General features: G+C 41.8%; 3 protein-coding genes across 3 annotated transcripts; 1 reads left to right on the top strand and 2 right to left on the bottom strand.

Moving 5' to 3' along the window:
- Positions 1 to 8080: 8080 nt before the first annotated feature.
- Positions 8081 to 9916, top strand: LOC120293103 (arabinogalactan protein 41-like). Its single transcript, XM_039311864.1, has 2 exons — positions 8081 to 8521; positions 9583 to 9916. Exons 1-2 carry the CDS (start codon positions 8401 to 8403, stop codon positions 9678 to 9680), a joined length of 219 nt encoding a protein of 72 aa, XP_039167798.1. The 5' UTR covers positions 8081 to 8400; the 3' UTR covers positions 9681 to 9916.
- A 50-nt stretch (positions 9917 to 9966) lies between these two features.
- LOC104443968 lies at positions 9967 to 13215 on the bottom strand. Its single transcript, XM_010057534.3, has 2 exons — positions 12830 to 13215; positions 9967 to 10376 (listed from the first exon to the last, which is right to left on the bottom strand). The coding sequence occupies exons 1-2, from the start codon at positions 13004 to 13006 to the stop codon at positions 10311 to 10313; spliced, it is 243 nt and encodes an 80-aa protein (XP_010055836.2). The 5' UTR covers positions 13007 to 13215; the 3' UTR covers positions 9967 to 10310.
- Positions 13216 to 20702: 7487 nt separating this feature from the next.
- On the bottom strand, positions 20703 to 22650 carry LOC104443967 (ethylene-responsive transcription factor CRF1). The gene has a single exon (XM_010057532.3). It carries the CDS (start codon positions 21902 to 21904, stop codon positions 20906 to 20908), a length of 999 nt encoding a protein of 332 aa, XP_010055834.2. The 5' UTR covers positions 21905 to 22650; the 3' UTR covers positions 20703 to 20905.
- Positions 22651 to 23318: the final 668 nt, after the last annotated feature.

Genomic DNA, 23318 nt, shown 5'->3' with positions numbered 1-23318 from the left:
GTAAGAAATAGTGTGAAGCAAGAAGATATCGATGGCAGGGATTAGTCTAGCAAATGCCACTTTATCTATGCTCGGGGGGAGGCCTCATGGGCAAAATATGAACAAGAGCACTACTATCCAGTCCTCATTCCAAATGCCACTGCATTACCCGAGGTATGGGAAGAAAGACTATGAGAATATGCCAGAGTGGAAGCTGGATCGCCTCCTGAACGAGTATGGTTTGCCTGTGTCTGGTGATGTCAACCAGAAGAGGAAGTTCGCCATGGGGGCCTTCCTTTGGCCTTCTCAGGAAGGGTAAAACATGTTGTATGATGGTATGTTGTTGTGACCAGGTATTAGGAAAGAGGATAGCTAAATGCTAATAATCATGTGTCGGTTTAGTTTGGTGTAGTTATCATATTCTGCTCCCTAGTGTATGAATCTATGTATCTATCAGTGGTGTGATTTATATTTGAACATGTAGCACCAGTTTCTGTACTTTATTCACTCCAAATCAGCCGTTATGAATGACTGATATAACTTGAAACAAAACTTTCATGCAGTATCCAATTAAGCTGAGATTATCTCTTGATTAAGCACATAAAATCTGACTCTTTAGTATATTATGTAGACTGATTATCTCATAAAGAATGAACAACATCAATATATTTTCTCTGTATCATAAGATAAAATTTAAGCTGAGTTCCTCGGCAAATGATTCTCCAACTTACAGTATCGAGAGTTTCTTTACAATGGACTGCAGCAAAAAGTAGCTTCAGACCACTTTAAATTCATGTCCAGTTTCAAGACTGGAGTTGCAAACCTCTGAAGAACAGATGTTGCAACCAGATGCGAGAAACATTGCAGTACAAGCAAAAGCAAAGGGGCAATCCATCGGTACCAAGTGATATAATCAGAACAAACGCAAGAAGAGTTCAGGGAATCGCAACATTGATGCAGTTAAATCCTTTTAACTGCATATAGATCAAACCAAGATCCATTGATCGATGCAGTTAAACCCTTTAAACTGCATAAAGATCAAACCAAGATCCATTGCTTGATGCAGTTAGACCACTTTTAGCGGTGTATAGATCAAACAAGATCCATTGATTGAGAAATTCCAAAACAATACTAATGCTAACCAACCACTGGTTATAAGAATCTGTGAAAGCAGCTGCTCGGTGTGAACACAAAGTCGTGCGGTGGAGGAATCGCGAGAGGTTGTATGTTTCTGCAGAGAATGATAGGTGTCTGGTAGGGAAGTCATTCATTTAATACGATAGTTACATTGACCTCTTATCCAGGGCATGTAACGTAATGAAAATGAGAAACTAGTTTTTCTACTGCACAGCATATTTACATGGAATTGCGCTTTGACACGCAATCTACCTCTTCCACACACAAATCACATAATCTCTAACATTTCTTCAACAGCTTTTTCCATCATAATGTTTCAGAACCTAGAAAATTTGGGATCTTCGTCGCAGTCCATGGAGTTCCTTGTTGACAGGAAGCTTTCTGTGATTGATAAGCAACTAATTTTGCCCTACAACTTACGACTGCTTCAAGCAAAAAAATTTACTGGTCTATTTCCAAAAAGTCGAGATGGTTTCACATATATCTCCCATTTAATTGTAACTGAGAGGTGTAAACTTTTGATACGTTGTGATGTACATCACAATCTGATGAACTCTACTGTTGAGTTCCCTTTTCCACAAGTCATTGCATGGACAAGTTGGCGATGCTTGTACTCCACATGATCGTGCATGCATTAATGCATGTTTGATAGAGGAGAGAAGATCACTGCATCATTGGGCCTGCATCGAAATCATTTGGGCTGATCAAGGCTGATTGGGCCGAGCCCGAATCCGTTTGCTAACTTCTCTCCTGCCTATAAATTTTTGAAATTTCACGATTCATAAGACGTGACTATCAAATAATGAACATGATAATGCCTAGAAATCATCAATTTTCACTCTAAGCCAAGGCAATTTCATGCACCTTGAGACATAGAATAAGTTTCAATTGAAGGGAGTAACGAGGCCTCTTAACACAATCTGGAAACCTAATTTAGAGCCTATGTCTAAGTCCCGACTATCAATTATATGGACTGTGAAATAAAGACAGCTCATGACCGGATTGTCCTAAGTTGGAACAAGCTAATGGAATCCCATTTTGACCATCTCCATGCCCCTGGCATGGGCTGGCATGGGGTGGCATGGGGCGAAAAAGCAAAAGAGGGGATGCGGTTTCTCTCACTTTTGACACGGTGGCTCTTGCAAGAGAACCGCAAGATAAGGTAATTCAATGCATTCATCGGCGCGTTTGATCCTGATATGTGGATCATGTTGGACCTTTCTTGTCAGTTCAAATCCATCATATAGATATGTCTTCAACTTCGATCACGTTTTTTACATTTCTTTTCTCTTCTGGGGCTTTTGATGATTAATCTCTATACGGCTGGTTAGTCTATACTTATTTTTCCAGAGAATAAATTAGTGTTTCTAATGTGAGAGTTGCGTGCGTTTTACTTTCTAAATATTTGCCTTTCGAGATGGTTTGGGCTCTGTGGACTTTTGAAACTAGGCCCGAAGACCGGTTTGAACCCCCAAAACAAGTGGTTTGCTCAAGCTTGAAAATCAAATCGGTCTGAGCACAGACTAGGTCTTTGAGCTACATCTCTCTTTTTTCTACTTGATGCAGAACCATATTTACACGGAGATTCCTTTCAATTTAATTTTCTTGTCTTTTAAATTTATTATAATCTAATTACGGATGATGATGTTCACTTTTTTCTTTTTTCTTTTATGCCTATCCGATTAAGAAATTCGGTGCACCGATTACTATAAATATTAGTGTTAAGTGTAATTAGTGTTATCGCATCTCTTCGCTTAATTTTTTGTTTTTATGATGAACTGACATCAAGATTATTAAGTTGTTGCCGAGAGTCGGGTCTCCCACCCCTTTCCTCTAACTTTACTTTCTAGCAATCTTATTTTAATTTAATTCTCTTAAAAACCCTAAACCGGTACACTTGTGATAAATTTACCATAAATTAATTTTTTAACTATTAAAAACCCCAAATTGATATACCTTTAATAAATTTACCCCAAACTGGGACATTTATGGTAAATATACTCTATGTTAATTTTCATAAGTTGAATGATATGTGACAATTGATTGATGTACCGGTTTGAAATTTTACTCTCAATTTATCATCGTTATACAAATTTTGTGATTTTTTATGATATTAATTCATTTTAATTGATGATATATTTGTCATAGATATATCGGTTTGAGATTTTTAGTAGTCGAATAAATTAGTTTTGGATAAATTTATTACAAGTATATCAGTTTGTATTTTTTATAATTAGTTGAGGTAAATTTATCACATATGTATCAATTTGGGATTTTTCAAGGTCAAAAAATTAATTTTGGGTAATTTATCACATGTGTACTAGTTTGGAGTATTTCAGAATATTAATCATTTTATTTATAGCCATTTCTATGATTCTCAAACGTCATTTTTTACGCATTTCCGTTCTACATCACATCGCCACCCCTACTATTAAAGGAGAAGTGAAATAGCAATCAATTCGATCAAGCACTAGGACGATAGAACAGATTTATACGGTATATGTATTCTCTTTGCTGGTTCATAACCGGGGTGGTGAACCGGCACTAGGGTTTTCGACGGGGGTGGATTGACATTAAATTCATAGGAATAAAATGTCCCGGCAACAGCACCATTCAATGAGTATGGCAATTGATAGAATGCCACCCAACCGATAACTTCTGGCTTCAATCTTTGGTTCCTTCACTTCTCATCCCATAATCTGCGCAAAAGATAACACATTTTCTATATTACTACTTGACATCATCCTATTTTTTGTTAGAATTATCTACATTATCATAATTGGATTATATATGATATATATTTATTCATTAATTCTTAAAAATAAATCAGAGAGAAACAAGAAAAGTTATCTGACAATTGCGCATGCAAGTGTCGAGCATGGGCACGCTTATGGAGAATGGCGGGTGCCTGAAAAGCTTAAAGTGAAAGAATAAAGTTCTCCACGAGAAATTGATAAAAGGTAAAAAGCATTAAAGTGAGATAAATCGTGTGGGAAAAAAAAAAGATTCATTTTCCTCTAATTTTTGCAAAAAAAAAAAAAAGACTCAAATAGTCCGTGAACTTTATTTTTTCGTACAATGTTATCCTTTAACTTTTTTAACTTGTTCAATGCGATTCATGAATTTTAACATATTTTGCAATGTCACTCTAGATCTTTTAATTTAGTTAATATGGTCTTTAAATTTTTTTTATACATTTTCAATTGAGTCCATAAACTATATGAAAATATTCAGTGTTGTTCATGAATTTGACTTAATTGAAGAGTAACGTTTGATATTTCCATATAGTTCGAGTAATAAATTAAGTATTTTTTTAAATTTTATGAATTATATTGAATAAATTAAAAGTTAAAATATGATATTATATATTGAACCAAAGTTTAAGAATTATTATTTTCTATTATCCTAAAAACATAAGAAAGTCTCTGACTTTCGGAATGAAGAAATACAAATTTTAATAGCAGGAATTCAACTTTAGGATCATAGAATGGAATCACCAAATTCTATCTATATTTTAGAAAAATTGAGAGGTCCAACGCATCCTGCAGTTGCTTGCGTCCAATGCATATGAACTGTCAGTGACATTGTACGAGCACAGCACCACCAAGAAGGAGAGAAGAAGTACTTTACACGACAGCCTCGGACGGCATTGACGCGATATGATTAACTAATCGTTGTCTGCTCAGATGCCATTAATTTCATTTGATTTGGCGTCACGGACTTACGTATCTCGCTTCTTATTGACCAGTCGCATCGCGTGTTTCTATCGTGACGTATTCGTCAGATGGGGTACGATGGATCACAAATTCAGACTCACCCGTCTTGACATGGAAAGAACATTTATGAGGGGACAAAGGAGAAGGAAAGAAAATTGCCGATTTGAGAAGATGTTCAGTCCAAATTACTAGTGAAGGGCTCCTGCAATCCCTCCACCATTGTTAATAAGGAATCGCTTTGTAAAGATTAATATTTTTGTTCACAAGTTGACGTGTGATTGTAATTCAATTTTTCCATAATAGAAAGGAAATTGCTACCTAAATCTCGATCGCCCTTGTCTAATTACGAGCTTAACTTTTTGGCATGGAATTCAATATATATGCCAAGACCCTTTACATGGATAGATGAGCTGTACTTGCTACTTGAGCTTCTTAGATAATCCAATCAATAATTGTCACTTTGCTACAAACATTCTTCTAATTTGTCCAGCACTAGTTTCTGATCATTATTGGGACTACATTATTCAGATTCCCCAATTATTATCAAGATTCAACTCTCCTTCATCAATTATGTTTAGTTCTCCAATTCCAGCCAAAATCATCAAATGACAACTTCAAGTGACATAGAAATCAAACAAGGAACTACATAAATTTGGATCGCAACATCAAACCTCAAGCTTGTTGAATTTCATTTTGCGGGGTTTTAAGTTTAGTCTAATGTTCAATCAAGTCCTACAATGATTTAAGATTAGAAATTCCGCTTGAATTAATGACTGCATGTATGTATACTCTTTTCTTTTTATGAAAGTGACATGTCATCTTACAAAGGCAAAGATAAGTATTGATGAGATAATGGCATGTCCAACTCAAATGAAAAAAGTTACATAACCTTTTGATTTTGATAGAGTTAGCAAGTTGATAAAAAGCAAGGAACAACCGGTCCTTATCAGTCTGATCGATATTTTTGCCATTTGGTAATCAGAGGGCTACATAAATCAATAGACTGAAATTCAAGAGTGATTAGCTCCCACCCGAGAGTCCAAGACCAACTCAACCCAATCAACCGGTCTAGTCTAGTTTCAAGGTTGGTCTCAAAAAGCGATGATTTTTTCTTCTTTCTTCTTCTTTTTGGGATTTATCTATTCCTTACGTGGAATCTAGAATTGGATTAATTAGTCCCGATTCCAAAATTTTGGAATCGGGAACCCGATCATATCCTCCGAAATTCATCCATAACCAGCCAATCTATTCCAATTTGGTTTCTCAATTGAAAAGGGATCGATACACACCCTAACTAAATCAACGAGGTTCGATTGCCTAAATCAAGAGTTACGGAACTTGAATACCCGACCCACGCAGCTATAAAATCAAAAGTATGAAATTACCCCAAAAACAAAACCATCCCAAAACCGATTATGCAGCGTGATTAACATTTTGTCCCTTTCTAAGTTGGCTTCGAATACGAATTTCAAAAAAAAAGAAACCGAAAAATGAATCATCAAGCGGAGGGAAAATGAAGGAGGGGGAGAGGGGAGGAGCACGTGGAGGAGAATCCGGAGCGGAGCATGTGCCGCCAATCGAGGGGCCACTGCCACCACCACCACCAGTCTGTCAAAACCAAACTCAACAGAAAAAACCAAAATCCCAAAACCCAAAAATTACTTAAATAATAATCCTCCAACAGTAGAATAACAATCACAGCCGTCATCCTTCATCGAAATCCATTTCAAAAGCCACATGCAATTCAAAACGGACGGTCCATCACCACCTCAAAAAAAAAAAAAAAAAAAAAAAAAAAAATTTGGCCTAAGATTTAACCTTAAGTAACATGTTTTAGGCCCACTCGAAACATCGACATGGCCGGCCGTGCAACATGTGCTCGTCGGAAGGAAGAACGGAAGGGGCACTGGACCAGAATTCGCGACACTGATTTCGAATATTGCGGTCCAAAAGAGGGTTTTTTTTTTTTTTTTTTTGGTCGAAAGGTCCAGAAAAAGATTTGAAAATATTAATTGTTTATTTTTATTTTTGGTGGAATTGAATCAATCGGTCCTGTGGATGCTGAATTGCTGTGCAACAAGTGCAGATGCAGACGACTGGAGATCACATGGGGGGTGGGGGGGACTCCTGTGCTTGGGCCCCACCATTTCTGGCCAACACCTCGGACGATTGACCGGCTCCACCCGTTTCCTCTCTTTCCCTCCCTCAATTTTTCTGGCCAATTATTCCTCCCCACCAACACATTTTTCCAGAAAAAAAAAATAACGATAATAATAGTAAGGATGATTCAAAAAAAAAAAAAAGACGCGCTTTTTGAAATAATGTTTAGTGATGCATTTTTACGACGCTCATCAAGCAACTAAATTAGAATTGTAATCGGTACTGTCGAAATGGAATCATTGATTTAACATTTTCACAACACTCTTGAAAAATGGCACAATGATTTCTATGAAATACTTAATTGATATCAAATGTAGGAATATGACCACATTAGCTTACTTCATCGTGCTTTTGAGAATGCCGTAGTCTTAAAGCATGTATGCGTGAGCAACAATGAAGCCACAATTACATCCAACTACTCTTAAGTATGCTTAACATGTATCCAACATTCTCTATTATTAGTCAAAAAAGAAAAAAAAAAAAAGAGATTCATGTCCTAATGATGCTTGATCTATACAACATTATTGTTAGCAAGGGCCTTATTAGCAAAATGCTTTCGAAGCATTTGTTAAGCATATTTAATTAAGAAGATAATAATTTTCAAAACATTGATCACAGATGCCAAAAGAAAAGCAATGCACTTGAAACTACATATTTATACCATGAAAAAACATAAACTAGTATATTCATAATAAATTTATTATTTATTAATTTTTGTTAAATTTGTAACAGTTAATGGGTGTAACCAAATTAAATAGAATTTAATTGAGGATAAATTTATCATAAGTATATAAATTTGGAGTTTTTATAGACTAAAGTTTAGAAATTTTTGTGATATTAACCCTTTTTTTTTTTTTTTGTGATATAGTTTGTTGACAAATGTCCGACTCAAAACAAACTTTCCGTACTCGAAAACACTGAAATTTTCAATAATCTTTATTTTTATATAGTTTGTTGACAAATGTCTCCGATACTCGAAAAGAAATTAATAAATCAGAGGAAAAAAAAAGGGGCGAAACACGACCCATGTGTGCGTTTGGTATTGCATTGTAACGTTATGCTCCTATAAATCTTCAAGCGACCCCTCAAAATCTCCACCAATCCTCGTCCCTTCCTCTCTCTCTCTCTCTCTTCGTCTCTTTCTCTCGCATTACAGCAAGAATCCTCGCCGAAATCTTTCCCTTTTTCCTTGCCTTTCCTTCGCTTCTCTCTCTGCGGCCGCGCTCGCCAGGGGGGCTGCCTTGTACTGCGAGAGGCGTCGCAGAGAGAGACCCGGCCGAGATCTCCCCTCTCTCGCCCGGCGTTTTTTGCGGTTCTTTGCGTTTTTCTTTTTGTTTTTTCCCTCGTGTTTGACGATTCCCATCTGGGTTGGTAGCGGGCTCGACCGAGATCGGACGAGGAGGAAAATATGGAGGTCTACAGGTTCTCGCACGGCGTGCTGGCCGCCATTGCGGCCCTCGTCATCGCCATTGCGTTGCCCACCGCCCAGGCCCAGTCCCGCGCCCCGGCACCCGCGCCCGCCAGCGACGGTGAGCCCCCTCTCTCTCTCTCTCTCTCTCTTTGGGTGTCTCTTGCATTTGGTGAGATTGAGATCTGAAGTTGAGATGTGCGGCATTGTTGATTTTTTTTTTTTTTCGTGCTGTGGTTTTTTGAGATAAATAAATCGTGTTTAGTTTCTCTGGCAAGACGGCATTTGAAAGTTATTCCAATTCATCCTGCATCTTAAAGTTATTCTAGATTTTCATTGTAAATGGCTCCTTCCTTTCCAAAATTCAATTTTGGAAAAAGGGTTTTATTCTAAATTAAGTCATTTTTCGGCTTAGCAATTTGACCTGAAGCATTACATTGATTGATTCGTGCACTAGGATATGATGAAGAGAAGATCTCAATGCATTCCCGTGCCATTCTTGATTTTTAAGTTTTGAAACATGAAATTTTTTAAAATGGTGCGGATCAAAGAAGATTTTCGAATTCAAATTCCATGGGTAATTTTCTCGGTTACATTTACTCAATTTAAATGTCATAATCAATACAGAAATAAGTCAATCCTAATTTCCTTGCCCATTTTCCAAATCTAGTTCCGAAAGTGAAGCTGGCAGACTGTCCCCTTCAATTATTGACAGCTTTTCAGGGTAACCATTTCAATTATCAAGAAATTCCTTGACGCTGACGGACCGGTCCCTCCTTGATGGGTACCTGCCTGTCATGTGCCGAGTAATGAAGCATTCTATTTCTGGCCAAATCATGTCTACCCATCTTGACTTTTTACAATTTTTTTCTGGAATTGTCAAGCGATTCATGTTTCAAACATTGGCATATTGCAACGCTAAAGCTGCTTGATCCGCCGTCTGATAGATGAGCTTTAGTAAAATTCCTCTATAATGTAGCAAGTTCTGCAATTGAAATGGACTTCCAGGTTTCTAATGAGCAAAGAGCAAATCAGCTGTGTGCAACATAACTCGGGTCAAAAACCGGTTCATTTTGTGCCTTCTTCTGCTGTTGGCATCATCCTTCCCTTGAGATCATTGCATGGAAAGATTTGATTTTGTAAAAGGGTTGTTGCTAATAGTTGCGATTTGTGCGATCTCAGGAACATCGATCGACCAGGGAGTGGCATATGTGCTCATGTTGGTGGCTCTGGTGCTCACTTACCTCATTCACAATGCAGACATCTCGTCCACCTTCTAAGCCTATGGATTGGTGTACCGGCGTTGGGTCATTTGGGTTTTAGTCAGGGGATGCTTAAAGTAGATCCTTGGTTTGGAAAATTTTTCTTCTCCTTAAAATCTTTTGTCATGGATTCTTGTGTATGAAAGTGGTGTTCCAACTTGACAATTCTTCTGTTGGACGGTGGAAGTGCTTGTCAATTTTCTCCGAGGTTAGCTAATGCGATGTATGATGCTTCTCTAGCATTTTCATTTCCCCAACAAAGAACTCAATAGCCACCATATAAGCAAAAAGAACTACAGAGCTATGTCATCATTGAGCCAGACTTCTCTTATTGGCCTTTTGGCTCTTTCACAATGAGAAGACTCCTCTTCTTAACACATTGACATCGGTGTGCTATTACTGTAATTAGAGCGTAAAGAGGGAATAAGATAAGCAGAATCGCATCAGATGATACAACAATCGGAACTGAGCCGTCAGTGTATAATTCAATTCCTTGGCGAGATCTGTAACAAGGAATAACATACAATGAACCATGTTTTCCCAGATGTTCCACAAAGTCAGTTGATGCTGATCATCACGGTTGTTTTTCCGCTAGCAAAAACATTGGAAAGCATGCCCTTGAGGTGGCCACCTCCCGGGAAAATATCATCAAGCTCTCTTTTTACTAGTGCCCGAATCTTGTGGCTCTTCGGCCAGCGAGAACTTCTTCACTTTCTGTCGAAAGAGGGAAAATGATTAGGACAGAATAAAGATGAGGAACAGCTCAATTTCATACTAGGACAGAGGCAAAGGAAAAGACTGTCTTGCTTTTTCTCCAACCTTTACGATAAACTGGGACACCTCATATCATTCTCTAAATCTAAGAGAAGCATCCACTTTATGTTAACAAAAACCGTGTAAGACCTAAACTCTATCCCTGAGAATTGATAGGCCAAATCGTCAAAAAAAAAAAAAAACACCTGAACTTTTGTCTTGTAGGACAAACACACACGACCCAAAGTGCCCCACGAAGGACAAAAAGCACTCACCCTTAAATTTTCTATCCAAGAAAACCGAAGCGGCACATGATGACATGGTTGACATAGCAAATAAGCATAGTAAAGAGCTGATCACCTAAAATGTCCGTGAATCAGATTTGTCCCAACTAACAGGAACCGGAAACAAAACAGAGTTGTCTAACTATTGCTGATGTGTCCGCGGAATCTTTTGGCTTTAGCGGATGTATATTTCTACACACACCAGCGCTATTAGCCACGTCATCATGTGCCACATCAGCTTCTATGGACAGAAGACTTAACTATGGGTATTTTTGTCCCTCAGGTAAAAGTTTGTGAGCTTTTTTGGGTCATTTGAAACGTCAGGGTGTTTTAGTCATCTGGATGAAAGTCCATGGGTTTTCTGGGATTGGCTGGAATTAATACTAATATCAGATTTGTCATGTTAATGGCTCATCTAAATTAGCTGAAACTGAATATTGTTGACAACAAGATCATGATGGGAGCATGAGACCATAAACACTTGAGATGGCACATTTACCAGAAGGAATCCAAGAACAACAACGGAGTTCAGCATACAGGATAATAAGAAGGAACCGGGAGACATCCAATAAACAGTTAGCATTCAAGTAGAAAAGGCAAAAAAATGTAAGCTTATTGATAAGCGGTCATGACTCACGAATACAATGAGACTCTACCGCAACAGGTTCTTCTCTCACCCTTCCAATAAAAACCAAACAAGAAATTCAGACTATGTAATTCTTCTCAGGACATACTCAGATGGCTATATTTCCTTTTGTACCAATGATATGACCAACTAGATTGGCAAGTACATGACAAATAGAAACAATCATAGATATAAGCTAATGGGTTTTTCCCCGTTAGAAATCAATGAGCATCAACACGGATAACATCCTGTACTAAAGAGCTTTAGACCACTAGAATGAGAGCTAAACATGAGTAGTGAAAGCTGCAATCTCTTGAAAAAGCACTTGACCAAGAACAATGTCAATCCGTTTGGCCAAAAAAACGTAATTCCATAGGTTAGTCCAGCCTCACTTCCATTTAAATGTGAAGGCAGTAACTTGTAATTCATTAAAGGGATCACAACTAAACAGCTGCCTAACTTTCAAAAATCTTGATCAGCAGAGACCTGTTGCCAACAGCAGATGAAGAAACCTCAAACGCTGAGTGGCTGGCATAAGGGTTGCTAACTTCTACTAACTAAATGCGGGTTTATAAATAAACTTCATACAAAAAAATGATATTTCCAATTAAATTGTCCCAAAACATAAAGGAAAGTGCAGACTGCTGCTTGTGAAGCTATCAGATTAGTAAATGTTCTTGTCATTCAATGTTCAACTAAAGCCAAAAGATAATGGGTGAGAAACCAAGCAATGGTTTCTGCAGCCAGAAACTAATGATTGCCTAAACTGATAACCTAACGTCTGCCTTTGGATGTGCAAACTTAGTACTCAGCGCATTGTTCCACTCTTCCTCCTATTGTAACTCTCTTGGTCTCATATTGCAATCTGCAACACTAAGAACTCAATACGCATAGCCAACAGATACCATTCAAAATTCAATTCTTTTTTCTGTATTAGACATACCCAAGCGCTGCATTTGATGATCATCATCCAACATTTCCAGGCTCGTTCTCAATTGAGCAGATACGAAGACATCCCTCAACGGAAAACTAATTCAGAAGCTCGGTAAGGAGACCCAAGTCACTTCCTCACTTTTTTCATCACTCCTCATCACAAACTATGCAGTGCAGTGACAGTTCCCCGAGTTCAACATAATCGAACCAGCAGGAGCTCCAGAGACAACACCCCCCCCCCAACCCCATTCAATAGGAAAAAAAAATCTAATCTTTGATCTAAGAAACGCATAATCACACATTCCACTTAAAGGGTGAGCTCATTTTCTGGATTCAGTCACATCTTCAGCTTTTGACAGCTGAAGCACCCAACTCAAACGCGCGTGCATTCAAACAAACATGTCCCGGTCACGATTACGAAACAAATGAACCGGAAAAAAAGAATATAACAGACAAAAAGAGGAAAATCCCATCTAAACCCACAGCCAAATTTAGAGCGAAACACGCGCGAGATCGAAGAAAACGCAATGCGAACACGTAGATGACCCACGAATACCGCAAAGGTAATTTACCTTATTGAGGACGCACTCCCGGAGGGAGTTCAAGAGACGCACGCACTTGTCGTGGTCGTAAGGGGTCTGAGCGACGCAATTGAGCAGGTCGAGCGCTTCTTGCGCGCACACCGGCTGGCCTCCAGCTCCAGCTCCAGCTCCGGCAACGGCTCCGGCTCCGGCTCCGGCTCCGCTCATTGTTTCTCTCGTTCGCGGCTAATTTTGCGCCTTAGAGGGTGTTAAGAACGAACAAGAGTCGCTCCTCCTTCGTACTGTTCGGTTAAAATACGGGAGAGGGGGAAGAGAGAGGTTGTGAATCAGATGCTGTCGGGCGTCAAACCGCGGCTGCGAGTCCTAGAAATTGCGCCAACAGATCGTCCGAGGAGAAAAGGTCCTCAACTACAAGGAAACGGTGTTTATTTTTTTTTTAATATATATATATATATATAATTCATGTCAGAGATGGAACCGGATTTCTGAGCCGTTTGAAATTAAGAAAGGCCGGTTGACCATTCGATCGAGTCTATATTGCAAATTGCGGAAAGAGACCTCCAGGAATTAATTTTGAAAATTGAGAGGATAAGGACGCGCATAACCAAATGTCTATTCCACGGACTAATTTTTCAGCAAAGAAATATGTTTGATAACAATTCAAAATTTCTATTTCTAAAGTAAAAATTCTTTTGATAAAAAAATAAAATTTCTATTTCTAGGAGTAGTGACGGTCGGCATTCGATGGTCGGAGTGTGACGTTCGGCGATCGACATTTGGTGGCCAATAGTTGAAGTCCGGTGGCCGGCAACGGGTGGCCAAGTCGGAGTTCGGCAATTGGTGGCGAGGGGCCAACAATCGGAGTTCGGCGGCAGGTGGCGGTTGGCTAACAGTCGCAGTCCAATGGCCGATGGTGACCAACGGGTGATTGGCGAGGGACGTTGGTGGTTAACAGTGGGCCTTCAATGTTTGATGGTTGGCAATGAGCGGCCAACGACCGATGGGCGCCCAACATCTAACGGTCGGCGATCATTGACAAGTGGTTGGAGTCCAGTGGCTAACGGCCAGCGTTCAGTGGCCGACGATCGATGGCGAGCGGCTGATGGCCGAGGCCGATGGTGGGTGGCCGACGACCGCGCGACCGGGCGTTCGGCATTCCACGGGCGGTAGGTGGGTGATGGGCGATGATGAAAGTGAATGATGAAAAAAATTTTGATTTCTCATTTTCGTTTCAGAAATAAAAAAAGCTAAAAATTTTAACTTCTAATTCTTACTCCAAATTATTTATAGAATTGAAATCTATTCAAAAAATAGAAAAATGAAATTACGTTACTAAAATGATTTTTGTTTCAAACCTATTTCGGAGAATAGAGAAACAAAAAAATAAAAACGTTGTCATGTGCGTTCTAAGTTATTAAATAAATGAACTTTTTTCAACTTTCGTGGTTAGTTCAAAATTTTCTACAACTGCTGCTACTAATACTTAGGGACATTAGATAATTATGTGTTCAAAAAACTCGATAATGCATTTAGTAACAAATATTTTATTTCAAGTGATAATTTACTTGGTGGGGTGTTGGTCTTTCTTCACGTTTTTTATTGCGCCGGGATGATCAATGATTTATAAATTGATGGTTAATTTCCGACCAAAAAAAACGTTAAGTGATTAAATACTTAACATAGTGAGCAATGGGCCAGCCCAAGGCCTTCTCTTGTCGGGCCAGACAATGGGCTCCACTCAGGCCCATTTAGTCATTTGCTGATCCTTTTTCTAATGCCCTTTCTAGGCCTGGAACGGATGGGGCACCTCAGGCATGTGTGATTTTCTATTGATTCTTTTGCGGTCCACATCATTCGTTTGGGCTAACGGTTGGCCAAGACTGATTCGGTGGGCTCCGGGATATTTTGAGCCACGATATTTCCTAAACTTCCTCCAATCATCCTTCTAATTTGTGGGTTACAGTTTGCCGGCATCTCTCCCATATTGAATTAACTTAAAATTATAATGAGTGACGTCAATGGTTGTAACCCACCAATCGGAATGCCGGTTGGAGAGAGCTTCCTCAACCTCGATCTAGAGAAAAACATGATGTGATACCATTAGCTTGTATCGGCATAAACTTTTCGATTGGGATCGAGAGCAAGATGTATCATATTGATCTGGACTATGTGATGGGCGGAACTTAATCGCATCACGTGACGATTGACTCAGGATGGAAAATCGCGGGTTCTCGCGACACCTCGGTCACAAGGAGTGCGCGGGGGCGTGATGACCCGGCGGGAGATACCCTTCATTTAATATCCCCCACCACAAAAGTCATGACATGTCTCCATCTCTATCAACTTTCAACTTTACCTAAAATGAAAAAGGGAAAATATAAATAAATACAATAAAATAAAATAAATGAGAAAAGGACATAATATCTCGCATCTAATTAAATTCGCTCGCCATTCTCCTGTCGGGCTGACGTGGGCGATGACACGAGGATGGGCCTTCCCTGCCCCCTGCGGGGCCCACCACAAATCTCTCCATCCACACGCCAACCCCCATCACACATTCACACGACCGGGGCCGCGCCACGTGGCCGCCCGACGCGTGACGCGCCCCGTCCCTCTGCCCGCCACGTCACCCGGCCGAACGACGAAGCAGGCCTGCGTATACGGCAAATGATTTTCCGTGCCGAATACCTCACAAACTTCATCGTATATTCGCGTGACCCTCCTGTATTTTTTTCCATCAATTCGTATCTCTAATATAATTTTCCTATTGTTATTAATTTATTCCCTCTCTCAACATCTAAAAATGTTAAAACACTTAAATTTTTTAAATAATCAACGATAATTTCACAAAAAATTTCATGACATTAAAGCACGAGACTTCTTAAGCCTCGTTTGCCTCCTCTATTATAAATTTCTGCTATGGATCTCGAGTCAAAATCAAGCCTACGCCAGAAAGGACATTAGAATATTCAAATGTCGAAAACACATATTCAGTCCACATACTAAATTTTTTAGACCGACGGTCGGTATTGATTCCACCGACTTTTACACAGCAGACCCTGACAATGGGCACATGTGCAATTCTTCAAACCATCATAAACGGAATTTTAAGAAAATTGAGGCCATGAAAGGACTGACGGTTTGCATCAATCGGGGGTCACGTCCGGCGGATCCCCACCAAGACGTTTGGATGTCCATGGCCACAAAAAAATCTTTCGAGGGTCACTTTTTTCTTTTTATGAATATTTAATGCTATAATTTTGTCCATATTATCCCCCTGCAAGTGGATTGGGAAAACCGACAAAAAAAAAAAAAGTGGATTGGAAAAAAAAAGAGAGGATCTTCTTATCCACGACAACATCGTCTTTGACTTAGTTGGAGCGTCGACATCGCTCGGGTATATTTCTCCATCCTTTCCCTATCAATTTCCCGATCGAAACTACGAGGTGGAAGGAGCCATACGATGCACCTGCCGGAAAACCGTCGAAAAATAATGATCGTGGTTTTGTTCTTTTCTTGGGGAAGGAAGGAAGGAAGGAAGGAAGATAGATGAAGACAGAGATGAGCTGGAGGGAGAGAAAAAAGGGACCACGAGAAGTCAGGGCTATCACCTGGAAGATTATGAAATTATGGGATTATTTAAAGATTTTGAAATTGTGAAATCGCTATCAAATGTCCCAAAATTTAAGTCGACAGAGGTCTCTCGTTGAATGTGGTTTGGGGTCTTAGAGCAGTAGACTGAAAGCGAGTCGAGGATTGACCGTCGATGTGCTTCTTGACCAATAGCATCTTGTTGTTGTCTATCCAACTTCATTAATACACATAGAGTATCACTATTTCTTAATTCATTTTCTTCTAAAATGATCAAGGTTCTCGAGATACATAATTGATATATTGTCCTGTATTGTTAAACAACGAGTTTATAAGCTCTTTATAAATACGTAATCTCACTCTATCTAATGGCTTAAGCTTTAACATTATATTAGAGTGAGCGTCATCTTGATCCTATTCCGATAACTCTCACCTCTTTTTCTAACATTTTTAATCTCTCTCTTTCTATCAAAGACTGCACAAAAGTAATGCCGTGGGGATCGTATGGCCATAATTTTTTATGAGAGCGACGCATCGGTTGATACCGTTGCGGCGACCTTTGTTTGCTTGTTTCTACACAGGTGGGGGTCCAATTTACTAATTACCATGCACGTTACCCGGGCAGAAAGAGAAAAAAAGTTACTAGCGCTGGAAAGTGAAAAGGACGTGTGGACCATTAAGAGCAAGTCCAGCAACACAAGTTTTGGTGGGGGTGTTTTATGACCTCCCGCCCCTTTTCCCTTCCATATTTACGGCGGCCCCTGTTGACGATTCAGATTTGGCCCGCCATGAATTGATCGCAAGCTCAATTTCTTTTCCTTTCTCTCTCTCCTTCGTCTCACGGTTCAAAACGAATGATTAAATCGGCACGGTCTACCGAACTCTGTGACCTACCTGATATTGACGGAAGTTTATTTCCATCGGTGATTCGATCAAGCGTGGTGTTTTGAACTAAGAGACTGAGTTCCTAGTATAATCAAAGAAAGTCATCCAAGTCGAGACTAGGATCTTTGTTTATGGGTAACTTCTTTCTAAACCCTAGTCAATAATTACACGACTGGGGATTGAGACTAAAATTTTTCATACATTAGTCGATCATTTTACCACCCGAAGTAACTTTCTCTTAGAACTCGATCGTTTTTCCGAAACTAAACTCTACCAAGCATTAAGTAATACAGGCATGTACTAGTCCAATCCAAATAACATGGTGAGAAAACCATACAATACCCCGTCCATTCAAGATCGGCAGCTCTACAAACGAGTAACAAAATATCCGGCATGCCATCAAAGTGTGGCTCGATTGAGATTGACAATATCGTGCTCATTCACTCGACTTGCCAAGATTGAACTAGTCCACATTCAGCGGATCAAACATTTGCTCAGGGGAAAGCTCCTTTTCTCGCTCGCCGGGCATCACTACCCACATGTCCATCCTCGATTCGATTTGACTAAAGCTCTAGACGACAAAACGCATCCGCGAATCGTGTCCACAAGGCCGCGAGTTACTCTACCCGATGCTCCCTCAATACGACAGCGACATCACATCTGCACCGGGATTACATATAGCACGAGTTCAACGTAAAATACCAAAACCGGACGCCGACACGAGCGGCCAAGAAAAGAGGGGCGCGGCGGCGCCTGGGGGAGGCTCTTTTCGGCCCGGGCCGGCTGGACACGTGGGGACCGACCTCGACGGGACGTGGTGAAAGATTGGAGCTTTGGATTCGATGGCCGATTTTGAATTTTTCTTTGTTAGGGTGGCTTGTGGAATGGTGCGGAGTAGCTGCGTGCAGCTGCTCATCGACCAGAAAAAGGAGGCGCAAGGGTGTACGGATTTCTGCCGCTGCTGCTCGGCCGGTCGGCTGTGCGGGGAGCATAATGAAAGGGGTTTGGTTGGCGAGTTGGGTACTGCTCTTCAGGTACTTCGCAGAGATCGTTACTCCAACGTCTAGTAAAACTAGATATTACATGTTTTTAAGCATAAAATAGAAAAAATATTTTACGTATAGAACATAATTTAATCAGATGTTAAAAAATTCGAGCAAAAAACGAATAAAACGATATATGTATATATAAGGATATGATTAGAGTTTGGAGCAACTATTGTTGTATTCCATATACTTTTTGTTTTGATGTCGCAATGAAGTAGGAAACATTTTCTTAAATACAAAAGAAGTCAAAGATTATGTAGGCGAAATAAGGAAAGAGAGGCGAGAGGAAAGGGTCAGTAGAAAAGAAGTCACTTGGTGAGAGGGAAGACCCTTAAAGTTGCCATATATGGTAAAGGCTAAAAGATTCGAAATCAAAATACTTCACTTTGATACTATATAAAATTTTGTAGGATTCCCCTAATTACATATTTCTGCACGATCGAACTCCACGGCATCTTCCAAATGTCACAAAACTTCGCTTCTCGTGACATGGGCAAAACTACCCATCCTTAGGGAATTCCCCAAGATGAGATGTGGGTTTCCATCCCGGGCCTATTCGAGTAGGTAGACTAATCGAGGCACACGCAAACTCAGTCCTCACTGTTACACACTAGAAAGAAGGAAAAGAATTTACCAAACAGTCTAAAAATCCGTCACGTTTTGTTTCTTTAGATAGTAAAGAAAGGCGAGATGCGCACGCGATTGTACGAGGCTCGTACGTGGGAAAAAAATCATGGGGGCTTTTAAAGCGACAGCTAAAGGGAAGCGCTAATGATGCTAATGCTAATGTTCTATACAACGCCTACACGGAAGAAGATGCCCCCACCCTGGGCCCACGCCCCCACGACCGGCTACCGGCGGCTGACAGCAATTTTTCGATTCGGGCGGGACGGGTTGATGGTCTCGGATCTTTTGTTTGTTCTCTTTTTTCACCGACGGACACGACGGCACCACGCATCATGGAACGGTCCCTTCAATGTCGCTCCAATCCCACCATAATACGAGACGATCTGACGTAGCCCACACGAAATAATTTGGCCAATCTCTCTCTTCTCTTTTGTTTTTGGTAAATCTCTTTTCTAGGAAAAAAAAGCCATTCCTCTATTCAACATTCATGTCTCCCCCCACTTAATTTTCACCCATCTCTCTTTCTACCCCCCTTAATTTTGTTTTTTTTTTCCTCCTCCTTCCAATCGTGTAAAGACATGACGTGGATTGATTGGCATCGGGCTTGAATTGACCCGTCATTGAAAGGTACTGCCCTTCGCATGCTTTTGGATGCTCGTTGGACTTTCAAGCCGCATTTTTACCCGATTCACTGTATTAATTACATGATTGGTCTCGAGATTTACCGACCCAATATGTCCTGTCACGCGCAAACATAAGAGGGAAAGAAGTGCCGAATTCTCCATAACAACTCTATAATATATGACAACAAATCAATTAAGATCCGTTAAATTAACCTATAATTGAAGGTGTAAATAACTGTATGTTCGGACCGCACGTTCATATTTTAATATGTGTTCTACCTAATTGATCGTACTAAATGCATGCCTAATCTCAAATTTTATTTACCTAGCATGGCAATTGCCGTGCATATAGAATAGGTGAGAGATGTCAAATTTACCATGAGTGAGACAACTCTCCAATAGGCACTAGTCATGGATGTAAAAAATTGCGTGTTAAGATCGCGTGCTCAAATTTCAATCCACAATTTATCTCAACTACATACTTAATCTTGAAATTTACTTGTCCAAATTCACTATGAGTAAGTCGATTCTCGAGGTGCATCGTACTCGACACATGAAAGTTATGCGCGAGGCGCCTTACGCACAAAAGAACAAAAAAAAGGTCGCGATCTTATCCATTACCTCACAAACATATCTCCACGACTTTACCCCTTTTCATCTTCGCAATTATTCTTGCAAATGGTGGTGGTAGTAGTAGTAGGTTTCGGGCCTCCGAATTTCGCATCGTGTGCAGATACCGGCTACTCGAAGCTTCGGTCGCGACCACATATTCGGTGGCTTCCACCTTGACCGCACCACGCATCGCGCCACGCGGCGTTCGTCAAGATTCTTCTCCACCAAGAACCTTTCGCATCTTCTTCAATCCCCAGGACCCAAAAAAAAAGTTCAAAAAAAAAAAGAAGAAAAAGAAAGGGGCTAAATATCTCCTGATGATTTCTTTAAAATTTTTTTATATACATTCGAAATTAAGGACGGAATAATTCAGACATATTCCAGAGTTGGGCATTACCCGATTTTACATTTTTGCCTTTTCTAATCCGCATCGAAACCATGCATAGTTCAGTACTCGACCCGCCGTGCTGAGATGATTTTGTACTTGCACTACTAATTTATCGAATCAAAAGAAAGCAATTGAATAAAAGAACAGGCCGACCAAACACAGTCGACAATATATATATATTTCTTTTCCCGAGATACAAAACCTTGCCACAAAACAAGTATTCACATAAGAGAAACCTCCAAAACTCATGTATTCCTATTTTTGCGATTCCCCCTTTTTTTTTTCCTTCTGTTTTTCAATGCTTTTTTTTTTAATTAAAAAAAAAAAGCTCTCCTCACTTTACATGGGGGTCCAACCTGAGTATGTCCCCGACGTCGCGAACGTGATCGTAGAAGGTCCAGTCAGGGGACCCGAACCCGGCCCCCAGATCGTCGCCGAGATTAGCGAGCAAGTCGTCGCCGGTGTAGAGGCCGGAGAAGGAGCCGGACAAGTCCGACCTGGAGCTCTGGAAACCGAAGGTTTCGGCCGGCAAGTACAAGTCCAACGCCGACCGGGCGGAGGGCTGCGGGAAGTTCTCCGACACGCACGACTCCTTCGCCGCTTCGCCCATCGGCGAGTCGGCTTCCTCGCCGGAGACGCCCCGGAGAACCGAGGTCGGAGAAGAGGCGCGGCGGGACGAGCCCTCGCCGGACACCGAGCTCGAGCTGCTCGCCGTCGCGGCGGCTGCGGTCGGCGGCAGAGGAGGGACGACACCGTTCTTCGGCGGCGGCGGCGGCATAGATTCTGCAGGCGGCGTCGAGAAGTTGGTGAGCGCGTCGGGTCCGCGCAGCTGTATCGCCGCGTTGTCGTAAACCAAGGCGGCCTCTTCGGCGGTCCCGAATGTTCCCAGCCACACCCGCGTCCCTTTTTTCGGGTCTCGAATCTCCGCCGCCCACTTTCCCCATGGCCTCTGCCTCACGCCCCGGAACTTCTTCCCACCGCCGGTGGACGCCTTCAAGTCCCCGCCGCTGACCGGAGTCCCGGGATTCCCGGAGGGCTTCCGGCGCTTCGCCTTAGCCCTCCCGGAGCCAGCGTCCCTGTCTCCGCCGTCGGACTGCAGAGCAATCTCGTGAACGAACTTCTTGACTCGCCGGCGAGGCAGCAGCTCGGCCTCTTCGTCGTCGCTGGAGGAGTCCGTGGCGTCGCCGTCCGTGTAGGATATTCTGAGGACTTTCGGGTTCATCTCGGGTCGGGTCTTCGGGCTGTTGAGATGGTGGTCCGGTCTCACGAGCGTGGTGTGAGTGCAGTGTTCAGTGAACTTGACCGGAGGCATCATTTCGCAGAAGGGGTGCATCAGATTTTGGCTTTCGCCACTGATGACATCCAAAAGCGAAGAGAGAGAGAGGGGGGAAGATTGGGGAGATATTCTTCGGAGATATAAAGATAGCAGAAAAGAGGGCGAGACAGAGAGGAGGAAGAGGACGAGGAGTTCAAGTGGAAGGTCGAAACGCAAAGAGGAAATGGGCTTAAAAAAGAGGGAAGCGAGGCGAGCCTTCCAAGAATAAAGCACAAAAAAATAAAAATAAAGAGAGGGCAATTTCAAGGAAAGTAGACCCACGAAAAGCAAGCTAAGGCAGTGGGGAGAGAGCTCCCAGAAAAGAACAAAAAAGAAAGGCGAAAGATAGGAGGGAGAGAAGTGCGTGCGGTAGATGAGGCAGGGAGACGAAGACCGAGACGGGAGCAAGGAAAGGCGAGAAAGCGGTGGCGGACGGTGTGTGAATCGGAGGAGGAAAAAAAAAAAAAAATCGGTGCGTGCTCTCGAAAAGATTAGGGGGGGAGGAAAAAGAGGCAGCGGGTGGGAAGATTTTCCGGGAAAGATATGGGCGAGGACGGAAAATAAATCAGGAAAAAGGGAAATGGCAGAGGACTGACCGAGACCCACCACGCCTCTCGATCGCAGGGAAGCTCGATTTTTGCCACTTATGGCGAGACCCCTGCACGGCGAGAAAACAGAGCAGAAACGGAAGAGAAAGGCGACTCCTTTCGCAGCGACAGAGAGAGAGAGAGAGAGACAGAGCTGAGCGGAGTCGAGCTTAGTCAGAGCGGAAATGAAGACCGAGTCCTCGTTCCTGTTTTATAGGGAGGGACGAGAAAAAACGGCGTCGTCGCATGGGGTATGTCGCCAGCGACCGTAACTCATTCCATAACAATATTTATTAATCCGCATTCTAAATTTAATTCCATCTAGTGCGCAAGAAGAATTTTCCTCTCTCGTTCCCTCTTCTTTCTAATTCCCCCTCGCCGTAAAATGAAAGGTAAAAAAAACGACGCCGTGTGAATCCGGCGGGATCTCCCCGCCCCCGTCGCTGAAGTATGAACGGAGGGAGATATTTCAGGAGTGGCGCCGCAAAATGCGGCGGCTGCGATTCCGACACGTGGCGTGACGGGGGAATGGGGCCCGGTCCGAGGGCCCCGTGCTGACTCGGAATCGCGCCCCCTCGGGCCTCGAGATTCGTTCACGTGATTCGGAGCGCGACGCGCTGGGCGGGCCGGCCGGCCTCGGTCGTCGGTTTGACCGAGGGGGGGCGGAAAAAGCTGGGGAGTTACTGAGGGCGCTCCTCCGAGGTGTTGAATGACCATTCAATGCCCCTCCTAACGGTCGCGCCCGTCGTCCGTTAAAGGGAGGGGACTAGGATTTGGGGCGTTTTCGGTCAAATCGGGCTCCGTTAGAAATTTCTCTCCTTTTTTTTTTCTTTTTTTTGCCTTTT

This window comes from Eucalyptus grandis, chromosome 5, assembly GCF_016545825.1.
Source record: "Eucalyptus grandis isolate ANBG69807.140 chromosome 5, ASM1654582v1, whole genome shotgun sequence".
Lineage (NCBI taxonomy): Eukaryota > Viridiplantae > Streptophyta > Magnoliopsida > Myrtales > Myrtaceae > Eucalyptus > Eucalyptus grandis.
This window is presented reverse-complemented; position numbering and strand designations above follow the sequence as displayed.